General features: G+C 41.9%; 1 protein-coding gene across 1 annotated transcript in view; it reads right to left on the bottom strand.

Moving 5' to 3' along the window:
• The window catches only part of CAPN1 (calpain 1), a 120,126-nt gene that overhangs the window by 11,164 nt on the left and 83,488 nt on the right, over positions 1-25,474 (bottom strand). The window contains exons 10-17 of the mRNA XM_040328635.1: positions 17,937-18,097; positions 14,168-14,340; positions 11,992-12,003; positions 7,602-7,813; positions 5,620-5,659; positions 3,731-3,796; positions 1,679-1,736; positions 1,049-1,113 (exon numbers count right to left, since the gene is read on the bottom strand). Coding sequence (XP_040184569.1) covers positions 1,049-1,113; positions 1,679-1,736; positions 3,731-3,796; positions 5,620-5,659; positions 7,602-7,813; positions 11,992-12,003; positions 14,168-14,340; positions 17,937-18,097 — 787 coding nt within the window. The remainder of the gene's footprint in view (positions 1-1,048; positions 1,114-1,678; positions 1,737-3,730; positions 3,797-5,619; positions 5,660-7,601; positions 7,814-11,991; positions 12,004-14,167; positions 14,341-17,936; positions 18,098-25,474) is intronic.

Below are 25,474 nucleotides of genomic sequence, written 5' to 3'. Positions count from 1 at the left end.
GGAGTGCAGCTCTAGTTTGTTGTGTCATGGATACTGGGAAGTGAGGTGTGCGCTGGAGTGCAGCTCTAGTTTGTTGTGTCATGGATACTGGGAAGTGAGGTGTGTGCTGGAGTGCAGCTCTAGTTTGTTGTGTCATGGATACTGGGAAGTGAGGTGTGTACTGGAGTGCAGCTCTAGTTTGTTGTGTCATGGATACTGGGAAGTGAGGTGTGTACTGGAGTGCAGCTCTAGTTTGTTGTGTCATGGATACTGGGAAGTGAGGTGTGTACTGGAGTGCAGCTCTAGTTTGTTGTGTCATGGATACTGGGAAGTGAGGTGTGTACTGGAGTGCAGCTCTAGTTTGTTGTGTCATGGATACTGGGAAGTGAGGTGTGTACTGGAGTGCAGCTCTAGTTTGTTGTGTCATGGATACTGGGAAGTGAGGTGTGTACTGGAGTGCAGCTCTAGTTTGTTGTGTCATGGATACTGGGAAGTGAGGTGTGTACTGGAGTGCAGAACTCACTGGCATCACAGATACTGGGAAGTGAGGTGTGTGCTGGAAACCAGATCTCACTGGTATCACAGATACAGTACTGAGAAGTGAGGTGTGTGTACTGGAGTGCAGCTCTAGTTTGTTGTGTCATGGATACTGGGAAGTGAGGTGTGTACTGGAGTGTAGATCTCACTGGTGTCACAGATACTGTGGAGTGAAGTGTGTGCTGGAGTGCAGATCTCATGAGAGGCATTCATACTGGGGAGTTATCTGTGTGTGTTGGAGGGAATTTCTCCTCAAGGAGATGAATACCAGAAAGGCAGTTCTGTGTGATGCCGCACACATCTAAGTAGTCTTTCCTCTTGCACTTTGCTTCCTTTGTGCATTTCTACAAACCACTGTTCAATTTTTTATTACAGTTTTTTGATATGTAGTGCCAGTATACAGTAGGCATACATTAAAATTTGACTGGATAACTTTTGGAGCCAAACAAATTGTTATAAAGTGTATATAACACCAACATATAGTATATAATAGCTAAAGGACATTTCATTCAACCTGTACATGAAAGGATACATCCATTAAATTCACCATACTGCGACAAGACTCCAAACTAAATCCTGTAGTGCGAAGGTCTTTATCTGCATTGAAAAAAATTCAGATTACAATCAATACTGCTCTGTTACTGAGCCAAAATTCAACTAAACGGCCAACCTTAACTAACATTTCCAGCCAGCACAAGCGCAGTCCCATTTACTGCAGTGTATCCTCCCTTTTCCAGTATCATAAAACATTCCTTAATCACTTTTCTAACAGGGAAAATGTTTAATTTTCCAGACACATTAAATTAACATTTTTTGGAACAAAATTGCTTTAAACCCCTAAACAATTATATATGTTCTGAAAGCAGGTGTCGCAAGATGTGTGCAACAGTTTGTCAAGCACATATTTTTGGGAAAAAATGGATAGGATCGGTGGCACCCGTTCGCCCCTAATGGACAGGCCGCCACTGCTCCATACCCTTAAAAAAAACGGGTGGCAATGATAGTGCTTCATGGTTACCACAAAGGAAAATTTGCTCTGATTACTGTACTGCACAGTCTGGCGATTCCTTCAGGATTAAAACATTTTTTTTTCAAAGGTATCACTGATATATTGATTTGCCAAATGCTAAGATTTGTGTGGAAATTCTATGTGGATACTTACGCTTAGTTATAATTTTGTTTAATATGGTCTGTAGCTCCAAAACGCTAACTTCCATATCCTGTGTGATAAGAACAAAGCTGTCAATAGGAGGCAACAACTACATGCATATAGCAGACTATACAGACTAAGGTATGACTACAAGGGGTGCAGATGTCAGCGCTCTTAACCATGCCTGTATTGGAAAGTTTGTTCAGCCACTAAACCCCCCTCCCAATCACAGCCTGCCTCTGGCACACACCCCCCTCCCAATCACAGCCTGCCTCTGGCACACACCCCCTCCCAATCACAGCATGCCTCTGGCGCACACACCCCCTCCCAATCACAGCCTGCCTCTGGCACACACCCCCTCCCAATCACAGCCTGCCTCTGATACACACCCCCTCCCAATCACAGCATGCCTCTGGCGCACACACCCCCTCCCAATCACAGCCTGCCTCTGGCACACACCCCCTCCCAATCACAGCCTGCCTCTGGCACACACCCCCTCCCAATCACAGCCTGCCTCTGGCACACACCCCCTCCCAATCACAGCCTGCCTCTGGCACACACCCCCTCCCAATCACAGCCTGCCTCTGGCACACACCCCCTCCCAATCACAGCCTGCCTCTGGCACACACCCCCTCCCAATCACAAGCCTGCCTCTGGCACACACCCCCTCCCAATCACAGCCTGCCTCTGGCATACACCCCTCCCTCCCATTCACAGCCTGCCTCTGGCACACACCCCTCCCTCCCATTCACAGCCTGCCTCTGGCACACACCCTCTCCCAATCACAGCCTGCCTCTGGCACACACCCCCTACCAATCACAGCCTGCATCTTGCCTCACGATGGACAGACTATGGAATACAGACATGCTGTGTGTCTGCATAGTACCCTGTAGACCCGTCCCCCACTATCAGGAAGAAGAGATGCATGGTCGCACTGCTCGACACTACAGTGCGATTTGGCCTGGTGCATTGCAATACAATGAAGCATGACTGAATTTCAGAGCTGCACTAGGCTGTGTGTCCATGCGGTAAAAAACGTGTGTGACCACATTTAGTGTGAATTGGTCATAAGTTATACATAAACGTTGAAGTCAAGGCTAGCACAAACTATGCTTAAAATAGCTCCCATCCACTTTCTAACTTCTATACTAACTACCATGTAAAAAATCATGTAGCTGGATCTCCCAAGAGGCTGGCTTCAGGGGACAGGAGAGAGTGCCGACAACGGATGGCATGCCTTTGCATTGACACCACCCATAGTCTAAAGCCTCGTACACATGCTCGGTTTTCTCTGCAAAACTGCTGGCAGAACTTTCTTGCTGAGTAAACTGAGTGTGTGTACGAGGCTTTCAGGTTTCTGGTCTGGAAATCTCTATTTTCTCGTTGAGATTCTTGTCGGCCTGTTTACCGACGAGAAACCCGAGAGTGTGTATACTTACCTGTCGCCGTGGAAACCCGTGCATGCTTAAAATGACTGATGCAAGCGCGGTAGCTTCCACAGCATAGGTAGGGTGAAGCAAGATGGAGGCGACGGCATCGAATGTGACGAGCGCATGCTCGTTGTACGTGATGATGTCACCGCGTTCTTGCCTTTCAAGAGAACCGCGGTTCTTTTAAAAGGTCTGTGGGTACACTCGGGCAGCAAGAGATTCTTGCCAAGAATCTCGTCGGGAAAAACAAAGTTTTTTTTCTTGACGAGATTCTTGCCCGTGTGTACGAGGCCTTACTGTGGGACATTAATTGTTGGATATCCCTGCTGCTACCTCAAGCCATTCGCTGTGAGCCAATCTGGACTAGAGCGCTCTAGGTAAGTATAGGCACATATAGGTGAGTATAAGCATCTTCCTTTAATAGGATAGTTCATATAGGAGTTAGATGGGGGCAGGAGCCATTTTTAGCATAGTTAGTTCTCCAGAAATCCACTTTAAGTTAGTTATCAAAAAAGTTATGCCAGATACCACACCATACCTTCAGCGGTCTAGTGGGACCTACTCAATACATAATATAAAATACTCCAACAAAAAACATACTGCTTGGGAATATAAATTCTTATAATATACATACTGCACCAGCAAGTTGACTGAAAAGTTTTTTAAATCCTTCATCAAGGTCTGCTTCAGTTACAGCTTTCTGGAAATACATAGAAATGCCAAAGTATTAAAAAGGCATAAAGCATCCATATGTCATTTTAACACATTAAATGATCTTGGCACAGGATCAATGGCAATATGGTGGCACGTCTAGGGACATTTAGCATGAATTTCCCATCAGTGTTTAATTCTAGTATGTCATTCACTGGGCAGCCCTGCATTTGTATACATTTTACAAAATCTATTGTGTAGAATGTCTACCATCTGCTGGACAATGATTGAAATAGCAGAATAGAAATAACTGGCAGAGTGGAGTTTAATGACAACTCTGTACCTTTTTTCAATTGTAGGTGTGGTACATATTTAATAAAAGCAGTAATTTCCTCCTATTGTTACATGGCAGGTTGAAAAAGGCACATGTCCAAAGAGTTTAACCAATAGAAAAATGAATAAACAAATAAATCAACATCTTGCACCCACAGAACCCGATCCCCACAACTGAAGATGAAAAGCCTTAGGCCCAGTTCACACCCTCCACAGTTTCGTACAGTTTTTCTGCACTAAAAATGAATGCACAATGTTTTCCATGTATTCCAATGGCTCTAGTTGGCTCTAGTTCACACCATGCAGTCAGTTTCCGGTCAGTTTCCGATTCAGAAACTGACTGCATGGTGTGAACTAGAGCCAACTAGAGCCATTGGAATACATGGAAAACACTGTTTATGCATTTTGTGCAGAAAATTGCACATGGAAATGAACAGAGCTGCGTGTGGTGTGAACTGGCCCTTATGAAGCATTATTCAGTTTGCTCCAAGAGAGAAAAATATCCAATGATACGATTAGGTTGCTTCCTGATCCCATATCCAATCCCTGAATCAACAATCTGCAGTGTTATTACAAATATTTATAGCCAGTTATTTTCTGTGCATTTAGAAACATATCCAGATATTTATTTTAACCAGTCTACATCAGCTGGCTAGAACTAGCACACAGAAGCCTAAAAATGCCCCGTTTTTAGGCATTCAGGCATTTTCTTTTAGGTATCATAATGCAGCCCATCGTTTTTAATAGGCCTGCGTTTAAAAGGCCTATTAGTATCAGTTTCTGGTTGGTATTTTTATGTGTGTATATGCCACACTTTATGTGTGTGTGCATACACATGGATCCGTGAAAGTGCTATACAGTCTATCCTTGCGTTCTTTTTTGCCAGGAATATCTGATGTTCAGACATCCGTACCATGTGCAAGTACCCTTACTGTGAAGAAGTTTCTCTGTAGGCAGTAGAAACCCCCTTTTTCCTCCAGATGCAAGGAGTGCCCCCCTTGTCATCTGCAATGACCTTCGGGCCAGTTCACTCCATACGCGTTTCTTGCACTGCGTTCAAAATGCACTACACTTGCGATCTGCAGCGGGCGTCAGTGTTACCTTTACAACACCCCAAATGCAGGTTGCAAATGCAGTGCGTTTGACTGAACCGGATCACATGGTACAATGGTACCATGCTATCTGGTTGCTATGTGTTTTGTTAGAGTAGTGCATGCATTACTTTTGGCGCGTTCTGGCATGATTTCAGCCTATTCAAATGAATGGGCTGAAATCCTATGAGAATCACACAGGAATGCACAACGCATTCCTGTCCAATTCATTTTCCGAATTGGCTCTGAAAGTGAACAATTTTGCACCAAGTTTACTATAATATGATCACTTTGAGTAGCAGCTTATTAGAACTGGATATCTACACATAATTTCTTCTAAACTACATTTTGCGATAACACAACAAAAACACTACAGTATTACTAAATAAAAGTATATCAATAAAAGTAAAAAGAAAACGGGCCATACAAATTATGTTTGGCTACTCACCTCAGAGGGTAGATTGGCAGATATTGGATCATCCATTTCACTGAAATAAAATAAAAAATCGTTCTGCTTCATAACTATATATTCTAAATCACTTTTTCAACTTGTCATATAAGCAAAACAATATGATCTCAAAGCTCAGGTACTCAATAATGTACAGATATTTTTTTTGTGTGATTTAATAAATGCTCAGCATACTGTTCTAAATGTTTACTTTTCTGAAGCATGACTATGGACTGGTTCCTAAAAGTGACAACTGTGGACAACGACTCTGCTGGCAGTCTCTAAAAGGAGTGCAAGCAGCAGGGTGACAACACAAAAGCACAAGGGGGAGACAGTTGCCACCTCATAATAGGCAGAGCTAGAACAAAGTCCTGTCAGGATTACCAAGTATTTTAACCACTTAATGACCCGCTCACGTACATATACGTCGGAACTTTAAAGCTGGATATCTCGGTAACGGCAGCAGCTGTTGCCACAACCAAGATGTCCATCTTTTTTGTGAGCGGTCCTGTAAACAATAAAATGTGGTCACCGCAGAGGATTCGCCACAAGATCACCGTTATCGGCGGAGGCGATCGGGTCCTTCCTCCTGCTTGGCTGGGATACGAGTGAGGGCAAGATGGCCCCCACCCATCCCCATAGCATAGCAGGGCGGAAGCGACGTCAAAATGTCACTTCCACCCATGCTTCCTAAAGGCACATTTTCATGTTTTTTTTATTGCATTTTAGTCTAAATATGAGATCTGAGGTCTTTTTGACCCCAGATCTCATATTTAAGAGGACCTGTCATGCTTTTTTCTATTGCAAGGGATGTTTACATTTTTTAATTCAAAAAGCTGTTTTTTTTAAAAAAAAAATGCGCTTTTAAGACCCCTGCGCAAATACGGTGTGACAAAAAGTATTGCAATGACCACCATTTTATTCTCTAGGGTGTTAGAAAAAATATATCTATAATGTTTGGGGGTTCCAAATAATTTTCTAGCAAAAAAAAACAAACTGTTTTAATCTTGATTTACTTTAAAGTGGAACTTCCACTTTAAGAACTCCAGACCCCCTGACATGCCACATTTGGCATTCCCTTTTGTTTTGGGAGGGAGTGTGAACGTAGTTTTGACAGGTACGCAGCTCCCACTTCCGCTTGGGCCGCCTAGGCGGCCCCTCTCTCCCTACAATCTTCTGAAAAACTTCACAAGTCTCAAAAGATTGCCCGGCCATTCAGGACATGCAGCGCGACTCGCGCTCGGCTGTGAAGCAAGCAAGCTGTCACAGCCAGGTGCCCACAGTAGTAATCCGGGCACCGCGGAGAGGAGGGGGGAGAGAATCGAGGCTTCGGGCGGGTGGACTGTGCGACAGGCGAGTATGTATTTATTAAAAGTCTTTTAATAAACACAGAAATGGGTGGAACTCCGCTTTAATTGGTATCTTGTTCACCACACTATCCCAAAACGCTACCAGAAAGCCAACATAAACCCAGTACTTCTGGGTATGGGGGAACATATAACATCCCACTGCCCCCTTCCCTACACATCTCAAACATATCGCATAAAAAATGCTTTGAATTATATACAATCACTTTTAGTGCTTTTAATTAGGCAATCAAGGATTAAAATATGAATATGAACTTTGGATACTTTAGTTTCGTGGTATAAAACAAGTGTTAGTTACCACAATGTTTAAGGCCCACTCTGGGAGGAGCGCAGCTCTGATATAACAATCCCCTGCACTGGAAGTGGCAACAGTAAGGGACCCAGATGGGGGATTTAGGGGAGTATTGCTAGATTCAGCAAATAGGGGGAAAAGGACTGTTAGCATACATTGGGGGGTGGGGGGGGGGGGGGTTAAAGAGTTAAAAAAAAGTTTAAAACTTTGTATTATTCCAGAGTTGGTTAATGACAACCTGCCACCTTTTCCTCATTATGACTAAATCACACTGGTTACATTACATTACATTGCTCATTTCATTAGTTGCCATTGTCACTTACACAGTCCCATGTTTATTTTCTGAAAAGACTCTCAGGACAAAGTCTCCCTCATTATTGGGTTCAAAGGTGGAAGGCACTACTATGTATTCCCCAGGGGGAAGCTTGTGTCGGGTGCTGACTTCTCGCAGGTTAATGAATTGCTCGGATCGTGCACGGGATGCGTTGCTTAGGAAGAAGTCACGCTTGAGATGCACAGCTGACTGTCCTACGAACTAATGGGAAATATTATGTTATTTGAGGATGGCTAAGGACAGTTAGAAAAAAATATATAGTTCAGTAAAAAGTTAAGTTGGATGACAAATGGATATATTTCACATAGTAAACAATATAGAAATGACAATAAAAGAAGAAAGAATAAGGCTAGTCATACATTATGCTATTTTCTTTCTTTCAACCATGGGTTGGGCATTTTAGGTGAAACTGCAGCTCAAAATAATTTGTTTTGTATAGTAGAGATGGGTCTTTGGTGCTGGCTGTGTCCTAATTTTTTTTTTTCTCATTTCTTGTCCTGGTGACCACTGACCCTGATAGAGAAACTAATAGACAATCTCCCTACTTGAGATGACTACTTGCTTCTTATCACTGTAACAGGAAGTGAGGGAAAATCTTTCCTAATGTGGCTAAAAAACTTACAAATTGTTTGTGTTTTGCTTACCTGAACAAAATAATTCGAAATAACCTTCTACAGTGAATCCGTGTGAAATATAACATATACAACAAAAATTGTAATCTGCAGCGCTACAATAAAATATCCTATACTACACAGGTGTCAAACACAAGGCCCGTGGGCCGAATCCGGCACTCCAGGCCATTTCATGTGGCCCTCGCACCTCTCCTGCAGCTGCAGGAGAGCTCCAACCCTCCTCTTGTTCTTCTCCAGACCCTGTACTTTCTGCTTTCAAGCAATGCATCCATCTTCTTCCCAGCAGCAGCATAAGGAAAGGGGGTGCACAGTGATGTAAGGGAGATTTGGGGACTCAACTTCTGATGGTGGGGTGGCTCTTGACATCTAATGTAAGGGGAGGGGGTGCGCTGGACATCTAATCTTACAGATACAACCGGCCCTTTTGAGGGCAATCATAATGCTGATGAGGCCCGCGATAAAATTTAGTTTGACACCCCTGCTACTATAATAGAAAAAAAACAATAAATCAAAATAATGTTTAAAGTACATGAATTGAAATAGTGCAAATCAAATCCAAACCATTTAGAACTAAGCATGTGCGTAGAGGTGCATTCTGTTTTTGCATGGTTTGGCCAGTGGCGGCTGGTGCTCAAATTTTTTGGGGGGGGCGCAAACAAATGAAAAAAAACCAAACAATTGCAGCCTCACTGTGCCCATCAAACGCAGCCGCTGTGCCCATCAAACGCAGCCACTGTGCCATCAAACGCAGCCACTGTGCCATCAAACGCAGCCACTGTGCCATCAAACGCAGCCACTGTGCCATCAAACGCAGCCACTGTGCCATCAAACGCAGCCACTGTGCCATCAAACACAGCCACTGTGCCATCAAACACAGCCACTGTGCCAGCAATTGTCGCCACTGTGCCATCAATTGTCGCCACTGTGCTATGCCAACAAATGCAGCCACTGTGCCATCATTTATCACCACTGTGCCATGCCATCAAACGCAGCCACTGTGCCATCAATTGTTACCACTGTGCCATCAATTGTCGCCACTGTGCCCATCAATTGTCGCCACTGTGCCCATCAATTGTCGCCACTGTGCCCATCAATTGTCGCCACTGTGCCCATCAATTGTCGCCACTGTGCCCATCAATTGTCGCCACTGTGCCCATCAATTGTCGCCACTGTGCCCATCAATTGTCGCCACTGTGCCCATCAATTGTCGCTACTGTGCATGCCAAACGCAGCCACTGTGCCATCAATTGTCACCACTGTGCCCATCAATTGTCACCACTGTGCCCATCAATTGTCACCACTGTGCCCATCAATTGTCACCACTGTGCCATGCCAAACGCAGCCACTGTGCCATCAATTGTCGCCACTGTGCCCATCAATTGTCGCCACTGTGCCCATCAATTGTCGCCACTGTGCCCATCAATTGTCGCCACTGTGCCCTGTAAATTCTGTCAGATGCATTTTGATGTGCTTTCATTGACTTCTATGGGCCTTCCAATTTTTTTTTACATATTGTATTGTTCAGAATGCACTGTAATGCAGTACTGATATGGGAACAGACACTAGTTTTATTATAGGGAAGTTGGGCACATGCCTTTTAGCATGTTACACTGTGTATGGTAAAATGCAACAGTGTAAATGGGCTCCAAGTGAAAAAAAAGTCCATAGATAATGAACAAGGATTATTCAGTCTGTAACTTTTCTTCCTTAATTGATCCAAATTAATTGCCATTTCATAAAAAGTCCTCAGAAGTCGTGTGATCCCCATTTAAAAAACAACTCTCTTGAACCAAAATGTCCTAACCAGCCAGAGTAAAACTCAATTAAGCAGGCCATAGATGGATCAAATCTTGGTCGGTTCAGCAGGCACCAGCCGACATTCTATCCATCTATGGGCAGTCTGGCACAACCAGCAGCATGTCAGATTTATAGCATTATTGACAGCCGCTAAAAGTAATCATTGTGCTCTCCTGGCAGGGACACAATAGCTCTGCGGGAGGAATTTCCCCATCAACACTGATTGTGATTGATAGGAGAATCGCACGATTTTCACAGCTGTATATATCCTAGGGACCCCTGTCACCAAGACAAAAAGTGATGGGAAAACCAAAACTGTCACCAGAACAAAAAATCAGCGTAATCATCCAATGATGACAAGGTTGGCCATACATTTACAACCACTTTATGCTACAGGTAAGCCTATAATAAGGCTTAGGCCTCGTACACACGGGCCAGAATCTCGTCAGGAAAAAAAGGTTGTTTTTCCTGACGAAATTGTTGGCAAGAATCTCTTACTGCCTGAGTGTACACACAGACCTTTCAAAAGAACCGCGGTTCTTTTGAAAGGCAAGAACGCGGTGACGTCATTGCGTATGACGAGAATGCGCTCATCACATTCGATGCCGTCGCCGCCATCTTGCTTCACCCTACCTATGCTGTGGAAGCTACCGCGCATACGTCAAAGTCATTTCGAGCATGCGCAGGTTTCCACAGCGACAGGTAACACACTTTATGGAGAAATATGGGGTCTATAAGACGCTACATCTCTCCTCCAGGCTGGAAAGCGTCAGATCAAAAAAAAAAAAAAAGATCTGATGCTTTCCAGCCAAGATCGCCGCTTTGTTGAAATACGCAGCCCGGACGTGACGGGACAGGGAAGCTGGTCAGAGTTAATGGGAAGATGGATGGAGCCAAATACAAGGCAATATTAAAAGAGGGTCTGCAAAAGATTTTAAACTGGGGCCGAGGTTCACCATCCAGCAGGACAATGACCCTAAACATACAGCCAGAGCTACACAACATCACACCCAGCCCTCCGACAGTCATAGAGATGACTGGTGACCATCTGGTCACCGAAAATCTCTATGATCTTTATCTGGCAGCAGCAGATTCTTTCCCCGGGTCCTTGATGGCACAGGAGAGCCCAGAGAAGAACCGGGGGGCGGGATGTCCCCTCCCGCCATCTGTAAGAACAATCAAGAGGGGGAACTGCCGATATGACAATTATGGTCTCCAGCAAGCAAAGAGTTTAAATCCTGCTGAAACATTACAATTTTACTTAATTGCAACAAAGGAACAGGACTCCACAGAAAACTCATTACTTGCACATGTGATTGCTCAAGATTCTATCAAAAGCCTACACAGTGCTTGAGGTAGGAATATTTGGTATGCCCACTACTGTCAGTAGCTTTACTGCAGTAAGGTGGTCATCTTTTTGGGGGATATACTGGCCATATGACTACAAGGGGAGATGAGGATGTAGTGCTTCTCTCTTTACAACAATTGGACTAATCATATAATAAAGCAGATAGACACCCTCACTTTTTACTTAATTTGAGAAAGTTACTGCAAAACCTGACTTATTATCTATAAAAAAAAGCAGCAGTTAAGAATCTGCAACCAAGCACACTAAAATCCTTGCAATTTATATATACAAAAAAAAAAATAATGACGATTTGTTTCGCTCAAACAAAAGTGTAATTTCACTTAAAGATTTTTTCAACAGAAGCCTAATTTCCTGTCTTTGACAGCCTATGCTTTCTTTACTTTGTCCAAGTGTAAAAAAAATAGTAACTGAAAAGGGTATAGTAAACATGAAAAGTAAAGAGTGTGATTAGTCAGAAGAGTGGTAGACCAGCAATATAAGGAGAACACAGGGCACAACAAGTGAATTATTAGATGCTCAGTTGATCCAATACAAATACAACTTATCTTCTGCATCAGTTGCATGTACATAAGCTTGCATACCTCTCTGGGGACCTGTGGAAAGAAAACAGATATGCAAATTATGAATAAGACTCACTATCTGGTATGTATTATTTTAAAGCTACAATAGTTATAAAGGGGCCTATTCCGAAATACTACTCTACAGGTGAAATATTGGGGAAAACAATAACCGTCTCTGAATTTAGGGCAACCTCGTCATCTCTAAATAGTTTTCAAAACGAGAGAAATATAAAAAAAAGTTGCCATTACTAATCTCCTTCTAAGAATGCTAGTTAGTGGCTGCATGTGGCCCAATTATCTTTAGATTGCATGTTGTCACAAGCCAGGCCCTCATAAACCTCTTAAATGGTATTGTATCTTTACTGTCCCCTTTTTTGGCAAAGTTCTGTTCAAAATAAATTTGGTATAATATAAAAACAATACAATTTAAGGCATAGACCACAACAAGCATGCTTTACATGAAGTCGGAACTCCTGATCTGCATATTTATTCCTGGTGACTGACTCAAAGTATTGGAGCCATTCGATCAGCAGGACAGCCAGGCAACTAAAACTGGCCAACTCTTATACAATTTCCATTAGATTTACCTTAAACTATTTAGTGCAAGGGGCCTGCCTGACTGCATTCAAATTGAAAGTGTTAAGGTTTGATCTCATATTCTATGGTTTAGGCAAATTTACAGGAAAATTGTACTAGAAAATTGTATAATGTGTGGCCAGCCTAACATTTTCAGGAGACCAGAAATGGCAGCTACCAGTACAGGTTTCTCAAAGGAAGAATTTTTTGCCAAGTGTATATCTTTTGTTTGCAACAATTGTTCTGAACATATGGTCTAAACAATTATACATTTATAGCATTTAAAAAAATTCAGAATAATATTAGGGGTCGGCAACCACCGGCATGCATGCCAGACATGGTTCGCCAGGGAAGACTGAGACACCCACCTCCCACATATCAGCAAAATCGGCTGACGGCTGCAGCTGGCTACACAGGAGAGCGCACGGCTGGTTCGTTATTACTTAATTTCCTGCCTGCCTCTGTTCCTGCCCACTTCACGGCTTGTCTGCAGCCAATTTGGAAGCGGTTTTGAAGATGGCCAGATCTAGGGGGTGGCGAGCTGACCTCCCCCACCATGGATGCTGTGCCCGGGTTGTTAAGCTCCTTCTTCTATGCACAAACTCCACTCAGCCCGACAGGATATGCAGCAGAGCCGTTACTACCAACACTGCACAGCTGAGATTGGATTATTTTACAGACACAACCTTGATCTGCAGTGTGTAGATGGCTGTTGCAGTTCTCACCTGTGAAACCCTCAGATTGGTGTGCAGTGGCAACAGCCTGCTTCTCACTGTGCAGATTAAGGTTGAGTCTGTAAAAGAATCCAATCTCTGCTACTTAAAGTTCCCTGCCAGCAGTGACCGATTTTCTGCCTTGCTGACCCCAGCATCTGCCCCACTGACCCCTGTTCTATGCCCTGCTACCCTATCCTCTGACTCCATCATATACCCTGCGGACCCCATCCAATGCCCTGCTCATCCTGTCCTTTGCCCTGCTGACACCATTCCCTTTCCTGCTTACCCCTGTCCCTCTGTCCTGTTGACCCCATCCTCTACCCTGCTGACCCCATCCTCTGCCCCCCCCTTGACTTCTTTTACTGCCAACCCACACACACACATACACAGACAGGCAAGAACTGGTCCTGTTGAGTTATATGCCCCAAGCTACCTGCTCTCATTTTTAACTGACAATTACCCAGCTATTGGGAACTACTAATTTAGAGGTGCAGGAATTGGGACTGATCTGAGGCATAAAGGTGCAGGAATTGGGGAGATCTGAGGTGTGAAGGTGCAGGAATTGGGGAGATCTGAGGCGTGAAGGTGCAGGAATTGGGGAGATCTGAGGTGAAATGGTGCAAAGCTCAATATTAATTTCTTACTATTATTCAAGTCGTCTACAGCATTTACTTTAGAAAAATACCTACTCATTACTGAGTGTGTGAAGTTGGCCTTTTTTTTTTTAAAATCTCAATTTATTTTAAAACCTTTTTTGGCACCTTATGTTAAAAACATTGCCATCCCCTGATCTATATGTTCTCTTGCATGTCTTATGGGTGAACTCATCCTATTTTCGTATATAAATATGTCACACCAAGTATCCTAAATGCTACCCTAAAACTGAGCACTGTAAGCTACCATACCTCATAGACGGCAAAACCGATTGTCTCCATGTCCTTCCCAAATCTTTTCTCTTTTCTTCGGTTTTTCTGCATAAGGGCAATGAGGAAGGTGCAGCCTTTTTCACTGCCATAGTCATCATCTTCATCCTCAATGTCCAGCTTTAATTTAAACTGTGGGTTAATCCAGAACGTAGCTATGAAGGAAAAGAATCGTGATAAAAAGGAGGGGAGAATTTAGCTAGAGAGACATATAAGTCAGCTGCTAATCAGTAAAAATGTCAGCTCAACTGCTACTGACTTGGCAACAATTTCCTAGACATTGTAACCGCTGTACCATCATGTGATCTGATGTTTTTTAAAAAGGGGAATGGGGTATAATGAAGCCCAGAGTGATGTAGTGTGTAAAGTGTAGCACATCTGGTTTGTGAAGTTTAGCAAGATTGAGGGGATAATGGATCCTTATAATAGCCCAAATACTGTGTGCAACAGTCCTAAAGTACATAAAACGATGCTAGTTGCAGGTTTATCTTATGGTAATAAAGTTTACAAACAGTATTACACTGTAGATTCGATTTTTATTACATCTGTTGCTGATGGAGGAGATATGGATAGAAATTAACTATTAAGTTGAATAACTGTATACTCTCAAGCACTTTTTGACCTTTTGTCAAATTAGGGTATAACATTAAAGTGATTGTAAAGTCTTGTTTTTTTTTTTTAATATATATATATATATATATATATATATATATATATATATATATATATATATATATATATATATATACACACATATATATATATGAATGAATGAATGAATGAAAACTTATATAGCGCAGCACATGCAAATTTAATCGCCTCTGGGCGCCTGTTGTTCCTGTCTCCTTTGGTATCAAAAGAGATGAGTCTTGATCTTTCTCCTGAATGCTAAGTGATTCTCCTCCAACCGAATGCTGGTTGGTAAAGCGTTCCATAGTCTAGGCCCTTGGACCGCGAATCTCCTTTCTCCTTTGGACTTGTATCTGGCTTTGGGTATCTGGAGGAAATTTTGATTGGTGGAACGCAGAACGCGGTTGGGTTTATGAGCTTTTATTTTTTCGCATAGATAATGGGGAGCATTCCCATAGATACATATATATATACACACTGCTCAAAAAAAATTAAAGGAACACTTTTGAATCAGAACTCTTGGGATATTGATCTGGTCAGTTAAGTAGCAGAGGGGGAGGGGTGTATACAGAGGGGGTTGTTAATCAGTTTCAGACGCTTTGCTGTTAATTGAAATTAACAACAGGTGCACTAGATGGGCAACAATGAGACAACCTCACCTCCAAAAACAGGAATGTTTTTTCAGGTGGAGGTGTCCGACATTTTTTTTCCCTACTCATCTTTTCTGACTTTTTTTCAATAGTTTTGCATTTGGCCAGGGTCAGTGTCACTACTGGTAGCACAAGGCTATACTTGGACCCTATAAAGGTTGCACAGGCAGTCTAACTCCTCCAGGATGGCACATCAATACTGGTCATTGCCAGAAGGTTTGCCATGTCTCCCAGCACAGTCTCAAGAGCATGGAGGGGATTCCAGGAGACAGGCAGTTACTCTAGGAGAGCTGGAGAGAGCCGTAGAAGGTCCTTAACCCATCAGCAGGACCGGTATCTGCTCCTTTGTGCGAGGAAGAACAGGAATAGCACTGCCAGAGCCCTACAAAATAACCTCCAGCAGCCCACTGGTGTGAATGTCTCTGACCAAACAATCAGAAACAGACTTCACGGGGGTGGCCTGAGGGCCCGACGTCCTCTAGTGTGCTCTGTGCTCACTACCGGACACTGTGGAGCTCGATTGGCATTTTCCATTGAACACCAGAATTGGCAGGTCCGCCACTGGTGCCCCATGCTTTTCACAGATGAGAGCAGGTTCACCCTGAGCATATGTGTCAGACGTGAAAGGGTCTGGAGAAGCTGGGGAGAACTTTATGCTGCCTTTAACATCGTTCAGCATGACCGGTTTGGTGGTGGGTCAGTGATGGTCTGGGGAGGCATATCCATGGAGGGATGCACAGACCTCTACAGGTTACACAATGGAACCCTGACTGCCATTAGGTATCGGGATGAAATCCTTGGACCCATTGTCAGACCCTACGCTGGTGCAGTGGGTCCTGGGTTCCTCCTGGTGCACGACAATGCCCGGCCTCATGTGGCGAGAGCATGCAGCCAGTTCCTGGAGGATGAAGAAATTGATATGATTGAATGGCCCCCACGCTCACCTGACCTAAATCCAAAAGAACACCTCTGGGACATTATGTTTCAGTCCATCCGGTGCTGCCAGGTTGCACCTCAGTCTGTTCAAGAGCTCAGTGATGCTCTGGTCCAGATCTGGGCATACATGTTACAGATTCCTGTGCAGAAAAATTCTGCATGCGATACCAGTGTTGTGGTGTGAACAGGGCATAGAGATGAAAAAAACATTTTTTTTTCTTTGTACCCTTGCAGAATGTGTGCAGAAAAATCTGACATCTCTGCACCACGGTGTGAATGAGGCCTAAAAGTGACATATCTGATGCAGTCTGTCAGCAGCATTAACATGCGGTGGATTCCACCACCTACTGATCCAGCAATCTTCAGTATAGACCTGCTCAAAGCTGCATAGCCTTACTCCTTAACCGCTTGCCGCACGCAGATATGCGTCTGCAGCATGGCACGGGCAGGCAAAAGGACCAACCTGTACGTCCCCTTTACGAAGCGGTTGTTGTGGGTGCGCGTGCCCGGCGCGATCTCCCTGAGCGCGCCCGCAGGTCTCGCAGACTCGATCGCCGCGGGCATACCCTCGATTGTCACACGGAGACATAGAACGGGGAGATGTTAGTGTAAACACAACATCTCCCCATTCTGCCTAGCTGACACGGTCACTAATCGTGTTCCCTGTCATCAGGAACACGATCAGTGACGTGTCACAGCAAGCCACGCCCCCCAACAGTAAGAATGACGCCTTAGGGAACACTTAACCCCTACACCGCCACCTAGTGGTTAACCCCTTCACTGCCAGTGTCATTTTCACAGTAACAAGTGCATTTTTATAGCACTGATCGCTGTAAAAAGGACAATGGTCCCAAAAATGTGTCAAAAGTGTCCGCCATAATGTCGCAGTCATGATAAAAATCACAGATCGCGCTAGTAAAAAAAAAAAAATTAATAAAAATGCTTTAAAACTATCCCCTATTTTGTAGACGCTGTAACTTTTGTGCAAACCGATCAATAATCGATTATTGCGATTTTTTCCCCAAAAATATGTATCGGCCTAAACTGAGGAAGACGTTTTTTTATATATTTTTGGGGGATATTATAGCAAAAAGTAAAAAATATTGAATTTTTTTCAAAATTGTCGCTCTATTTTTGTTTATAGCGCAAAAAATAAAAAAAACGCAGAGATGATCAAATGCCACCAGAAGAAAGCTCTTGTGGGAAAATAAGGACGTAAATTTTGTTTGGGAGCCACGTCGCACGACTGCACAATTGTCCGTTAAAGCGACGCAGTGCCGAATCGCAAAAAGTGGCCAAGTGCTTTAGCTACAAAATGGTCCGGGGCTTAAACGGTTAAGGCCGTATACAGTTTCAGAAGTCACTTTACAGTTTTCCCATAGAATTACAAGAGGCAGCAGTGTTTATGTACAGTATGTACTGGTTGTTTTGGAGATCACACAATGAAGATCTTACATTTTACTACACAGAGGGCTTCCAATAAAATAGACGATTTTCAAAGTTGTAAGAATCAGAAACAAATGCAATATAATTACCTGGAAAGTTTCTACAGCCACCAGCTGTGCTCCCCTTTCTCCAGTTTCCATGATAAAATGTTGTGTTCCATTTGCGAATTTTGCGGGCTTTCAAGGCATCTGGTGTGAGATTGCAAATTTCTAGACGGTCAAATTCCCGGAGAAATTCTTGAAATGACATCCTAAAAGAAAGAAAATCACAAATATACACCAGTGAAAAGGTTTGCAGAAAAATAGGATTTTTAAAACCGCTTACCTGTAAAATCCTTTTCTTGGAGTACAATCACTGGACACGGAGCAGCCGTAGTAATTACTATGTGGGTTATTTTCCCTTTCCCCCCCATAATATAATCAAATTAGGGATGGAGGCACATAGTTGGATATCCGAAAAATGGTTCTTAACCCTATTATGTGTTTATTTTTGAATGGTTACCGTATGTATATTTCTATGCTGCTATATTTTCATTGCTAATGTAATATTGTTGCCATATTTTTTTTTGTTCGTATTTTGAGTTTTTCTATGGTTTGATACATTTTTTCATTTTTAGGCATTTACATTATTTTGTTTTGGGTAGCTTGCACGAGGTGGCGCTGTATGGACTGCATCCGTTTACTGTCCCTCTTTACCCGGGAGCTGCGATGCGTTCTTGGCGCCCTCCCCCCAGCCATCGTGCTGTGCATGGGGGGTGGGCGGGCTTGTCCAGTTGCGCATTGGCACCACGATTGGACGCCGTGCGTGTGACGTCAAAGTTGACGCTATCACACCGGGGTCCCCTCTACAACCAATGGCGTGCCTGTAGGGAGTTTGATTACCCGTTGCCACGGGCGGTTGATGACGCCCTGGGCCTGGGCTCCTCCCTACTTCAGTCATGCCAGCATGAGGCTGGGAGTATGTCCCTGGGATGGCTTGGGCTCCTTCTTGGCCCCCCGCCTGGTTTGGACATCTTCATTGATTGCTGGCTGAAGATGCCGTATCCTCCTCACACCATACCTTTTTGATCCTCATATCTACACATATTAGGTAATTTATACAGATCCTAATGTGAGCCCCTGGTTCTCTTCTCATCACACATTTTCACTTTTTACCCCTTATTTTTTGTTTTGTTTTTCACATCTACACTTTTCTTCTCCTCACTATCTCTCCCCATTTCCTCCTGTATCCTATTTGAATTTTCTAAGATCCATTTTACTGGCCCTCATACTTATGTTTAATGTTTTTTTCAGACCAAATGCATCTTCTCCTGATGAGGCGATAAAGTCGCTGAAACACGTCGAGCCAACAAGCCTTTCAGTATCTATAGGCTATCCTAGATGCATTATGTCACCACAACATGTTGTGATTTAGCTAATTTTAATAATGTTTGTTAACTCATATGTTTATATGGAGCCTGCTGGCCAAGACATCTGTACTTGTGTAACTTTTTTCTAAACATATTCATTATTCCACTTGTGTCTCATTCAAAGTCCCAAACTTCCTTCTTTTAAATATGTGGGTTATACGCCACATATATAGGTGAATGAACACTGGCACACCCAAAAGACAGGAAGTCCCCCTCTATATAACCCCTCCCATACAGGAAGTACCTCAATTTTTGTAGAAAAGCAAATAATACATATCCCAATAAGATGGGAGAGACCTCTGTGTCCCATGATGTACTCCAAGAAAAGGATTTTACAGGTAAGCTGTTATAAAAATCCTATTTTCTTTATCGTAAATCACGAAACACAGAGAAGCCATAGTAATTACTATGTGGGATATCCCAAAGCAACGCCTCTGAGGGGAGGGAGACACATATCAAAGCAGGCCACCATTAGACATGAGGATCTATACTGCTGCCTGCAATACACTGCGCCCAAAAGGGGCATCCTCTTGCCGGCCTTACATCCAACTGATAACATTTTGTAAATGTATGTACTGACGACCAAGTCGCGGCCTCACAAATCATAGTCATAGAGGCTTGGTGATGCATGCCCATGAAGCACTCACTGCCCTGGTAGAGTGCCCTTAAATTGAAAAAGGCAGAACCCTTCTTTTCAAACCATAAGCCTGAATTATAACTTGACAAAATACACTTTGAAATAGTCGACTTCGACACTGCCTGCCCTTTCCTGGGCCATTCTGGCAGCACAAACAAAGCATCAGTTTTCCGTATCTGAGCTATCACCTTCAGATAGACAGCTCTCACCACATCGAGAGAATGTAACAATTTTTCCTCCGGAGAACGATGATCTAGAAAAAAGGAAGGCAGGGAGATATCCTGGTTCAGGTGAAAACTGGACACTACCTTAGGCAGAAAGGTTGCCTGAGGACGCAACACCATCTTGTCCTTATGAATAATTAAGCATGGCTCTTTACATGAAAAAGCTGCCAATTCTGATACTCTCCTTGCCACCAAAAAAAACTTCCTTGTCAACAGGATCAAGGGAATATGGCGCATCGGCTCAAAAGGCTGTCTTTGTGAGGCCGATAAAACTAGATTCAAATCCCATGGGCACAAGGGTGACCTAACTAGAGGAGTTATACGCGCTACCCCTTGTATAAAGGCCCAGATTAAAGAATGCGAGGCAAGCGGCCTTTATAAAAACACTGACAAAGCCGAGATCTGACCCACAATTGTAATCAGGGCTAGTTTCATTTCTACCGCCAAATGTAGGAAGGCAAGAATTCTTCCTATGACATACTTCCAAGGATGCCATCTTTTGGTTTCACACCAGGAAACATAGGACCTCCAGACCCTAATAAAATGGTCCTAGAAGCCAGCTTCATTTAAATAATCAGGGTAGTTACCACTGAGCCTGAAAACCCCTGATTCTTTAAAATGTGGGCTTCAATAGCCATACCGTTAAATTTAGTGATTGTAAGGCAGGATGGAACACTGGTCCTTAGGACACCAAGTCTGGACGGGATGGAAGAGTCCACGGTTTCCCAACAGCCATCCTTATGATTTCTGCAAACCATGATCTTCTGGGCCAAGGCAGGGCTACCAGAATTACCGGCTTCCCGTCCTCTTTGATCTTGCGTAGAAGCCACGATAGCAGCTTGTCGGAACATTTGGGGTTAAAAGAATACACATAAGATCGCACATTTGATATGTTTCATAGTGTTCCATATTCATAATATGTTTAGCAGAAGAGATGCCATTTTGTGTCTTAAACCTGTGAATAAGGCCTTGTTCCCAGAATGACCTATCTCTTCACAAGAAACTGGATGCCTATCTGTGCCATCTCCAAGGTCATATATATTGGGGGTTTAACACTTAGAAGATAAGAGAATGATGAGGAATTCTGGTTTCATGGGAGATGAAAAGCCTGCACAGCATGACACGAAACTCAGCATTGTCTTTGCACTATGAGACTAAGGGGGCTATTCACAATCCCAGTGAAATTATATTATCTTAAATAGTATTGTATCTTTATAATGCCACAACAACAACATGTATATCAGTAATTCACATAATACTACTCGTTAATACATAGACACTACTGGGGTCCCAGGTATAAGATCCTAAAATAACTTCAAAGTATTAGACTGCCTTGATCACAGCCCGACATTAGTTTAAAGGAACTTTCCAAGGCACGTGTGTTGATCATAAAACCTTATCTCAATCATAACTTTAGACGTTGCCAAGATGTCTGACAACTGTTTGACATACAGGACAATTTATGGGGGGGTTTTATAGGCCCAAGTTAGAGAGATCATAAGTCATGATTAACTCTGCTTGACCTCATCATTAGGAATAATTCCTTACACGCTACTGCCCCCTACAGGTTAATATCGGCATTGGTTCAATATAGACTTATCAAAACATATTATTATGTGACATCGGCAGTCATGTGATAGTGATGTGACACACCCACTTCTTGGGAGAGATAAAAAGTGATTACTCAGGACAGAGAGGGAGGCTGATGGGAAGAAGCTTGATGGGAGAGAGATGGCTGATCTCTGGAAGCTGCTCTGATCTCTGAAGGAAGCTGGAAAGCAGAGAGTGACCGCAAACATGTAGGGGCTCTCAAGAGTCCTTCATTAGGACTTTCCCTCATCAAACAGAAAGATCTCTTATTACTGGTAATGTATCATTTTGATCTTACATCCTCTATGCAATAGGTAGTTTAAACAGTTACCAACTGGGGCCACTATATTATCTTAGCAAGTGTTAATTGTACCTGGAATGTCTTTAACTGCAGCATGAGATACTTCAGAGGCAATTACAGAAGTAACGCACAGACGTACTGTATATAGATACTTGTTACATATATCGATCACAATTACATTGTGAGTCCTAGTGAATGGCCTAATGTTGGCATATGTTTAAACAGGTGATGCAGTAGAGATAGCCTTGTGTGTTAAAAAGACATTCTTGGCCAAATTACCAAGAACTGTCCACAGGACATCTTGTCCTTGTGTTTTATGTAGCAGTGGCAAGAGATCTGTTTGTTATTGAGAAGAGATAATTCAATGTCAAGGTTATGTCACTAAAAGCTAAAAGGTTTTAAATACGCCAAGATGATTTAAATATGAGAGCTATGAATGCCTTGTCATAATATTGTAAATAGTCTCTAAACATTCAGCCATCGCTTATTTCTGATTATAGAAGCATATCAATTAATTTTTGTAATACGAATTGTACCCGATTTAGATTTTGCACTGTACCTTTAGTTAATAAATATATATATTTTAAATATTCATTTGTATTGCTTGTCCTCAAAATAGCACGGATAAAAGAATTTTAGATATCTTGTATTGTAGGAAAATTGTATTTCTCCCAAAGCACAGATATACATATTTTCATAATACAATAATATTTTATAGTTCAGAATAAATATTCTGACGGTATGCGTAGGCTATATGCCGAGATACGTCAATGGTTCTGACATATATGGGGGCTCGTCCGGGATCTGTCAACGTTTGAGACAAGTAATATAATTGTGCAAAATTATATATATTTTTGTCATTATTAATTTTTAATTTTTTGGGAAAAAAAAAAATTAAATATAATTTAAAAAAATTAATATTTGTATTGCCATTGTTAGATGCAATATTGAAAAATGACAAAGACTAAAGTTATTTTTAGCGCAGCCGGTCCTGCTGATGCAGAGACTGAAATTGGTCTGCATCACAGACAGTTTGCAAAATATCAGGTATTGTCTTCCATCAGAGAAGTATGGGTAATGAAGACAGAGCTTGGTCCCTATAAGTCAGCTGACGCTGCAATAAGGACAATGGGAACTTTCAAATTTAAGCCCAATCAAAGTACCACAGAACTTTTAAAAGTTCTCAAGAAAGCCCAGGCTGTTGTAAGAAGCCCAGATTTTGAAGCCATGAATTTTCCCGATTATTTGGTAAGGCTTTGCCAAATAAAATAAAGTAAAAAATATTATGGCCAGGGATTATTACCCTAAAAATGGATTGGTTTGGTTAAACAGAACACCATCCTTTTTAGGGTTCTACAGAACCAGAGCTTCAAAAATAAATTTAAAAAGCCCGCTCAAATAATGGCTTAATAAGAGCAAGAACAAAATTGAAGCTCCTCTCAATTAAAAAGTTACACTCAGTTCTAAAAAAAAAAAACTAGAAAGTGGAATCTAGCTGAGATGTTCAAAAATGTAAATGTCTGTTTAAAAGTTTTTTTTTCTTTTCTTTAAAACGGAGTCTTTCACACCCTCCTTTGTGAAAAGGTGGGGGGTGAAAAGAGCAGCCAAGACATGGCTTTGTAGAAACTGACAGGTTTAAGGAATGTCTGTGTGATACCAGTGGGGGGGGCATTGCTCCTTGCTTATACAAACACACAATACTGACAAAGTAAAAAAAAAAAAAAAAAACTGTTCCATGTCATTCATTCCAAGTATATGTGTTTTGTTTTTATATTGTTTTCCTTACAGGTATTTTGTAATAACAGGATACCATATGAATATATGGAATATTTCAAATAAATCCAAGCAATTATGTTATTTCAGAAATATTTAAAATAAATCCAAGAATTTATTTTCTGAAAAATACATCAGCTAAAATTATTTATTTTAAGCTAACTTGGTAAATATTTCAGCACTGCCCTGAAATCAAATACAAATAAAAAGCCCAGTTGTATTTCAACTTAAAAGGGAATGAAGTAATTTATATTCCCACAGGTATAATCAATATGCCCACGATCGATTACAAATGGGTATCGATCTCCTTAACAATATTTATATCCTATTGTGATTTTATAAAAATAATAATGAGGCCATACATGTGAACCTTCTCGGTTCTCTCACATTCAGTGAGTATAAGTGAGATCCATATTTAGATGGCACCCTCATACAGGCATCTCCGATTTTCCCCAACATGAGGGTCAGACAGGAGGATCATACTAAAGTGTATGTCCCCTGGAATATAATTGAGAGGTATGCTTGGAAGGTGATATTCTCAAATGCTCACATCCATACAGTGTATGCTGACTCTATTGAGCTTCGCAATTATACGTAATCCTACTGGGATTGTATGGTATTTTCCCCCCAGGTCAATGACCTGTGGAATATTTATGAGGTTCATATTTATGCCAGGAATATAATCACATTAGTAGAAATTATTAAAATAGTTGATCAATAGTTGATCAATCCTAAAATAAATATTTAGGTACTTCAGGAAATAAATAAATGAATAATCAGTCAATCATTTATTCCTGATAATCAATGACCCAATATATCATGTGTACATTGACAACGATATATTACATTGCTTTGTTATGCACATAGATCTGGTAAATACCAATGAGGTCCAGATTAAAATAAAATCCAAGTAGTTTCATAAATGAACATGAAGCCCTAATATAATCTTGGTTACTGCCAGATGCAGTAAACATATTAGTACCACAAAGGTCATTATTCAGACAGGTACTAATACAATTTTATTATTACCCGGCCATGTATACATAGGCCAAAGATTTTAAAAGAACCCTACTGCATTAAAATGTTTCGCAGACAGGATGTACACAGAAAAGATTTCAGTAAATCACACTTAAATGAAAGAAAAGTTTTCATAGAGTTTAAGAAAATATGTTTATGAAAAGATTCCTGTGACGTGTTATAATAGACATACACATAGCCGGGATCCAATCTGATCCAAGTGAAAACGTACCTTGTGTTTTAAATCAAACATTGTTGTCTTTCCCTAGCTGGCTATGTTTCGCTAGTGGAGACCATTAAGAATTTAAAGGAAAGGAGCTTTGTAGGATCAGTGCACCGGATCTAATGATAATCCTATACTTGATATTCTTAAACTAAATGGTCATTGCGTTTGTATGCTGATCTAAGACAGCTACATAAACGAGTATATATGTACAGCTAAGCTGTGCCATACATTGACCAATGCTGGATACAAAAATACAAAGCGCTAAGTATTTCACAACACTAAGTGATGCCCAATGATGGTGGAACATTCAGGTAAGTCCTGAAGACCCATACAAGCTGGCAGTTAACGGTGGTAAGAAATAGTACAACTGAAACAGAATGTAACTTGGTCAGATAAATTCATGTTTTGAATGTGATTTTGTTTCTGTTTGTTATTTTACATAAGGCCAAGG

The sequence above is a fragment of the Rana temporaria genome, chromosome 11, assembly GCF_905171775.1.
Source record: "Rana temporaria chromosome 11, aRanTem1.1, whole genome shotgun sequence".
Lineage (NCBI taxonomy): Eukaryota > Metazoa > Chordata > Amphibia > Anura > Ranidae > Rana > Rana temporaria.
This window is presented reverse-complemented; position numbering and strand designations above follow the sequence as displayed.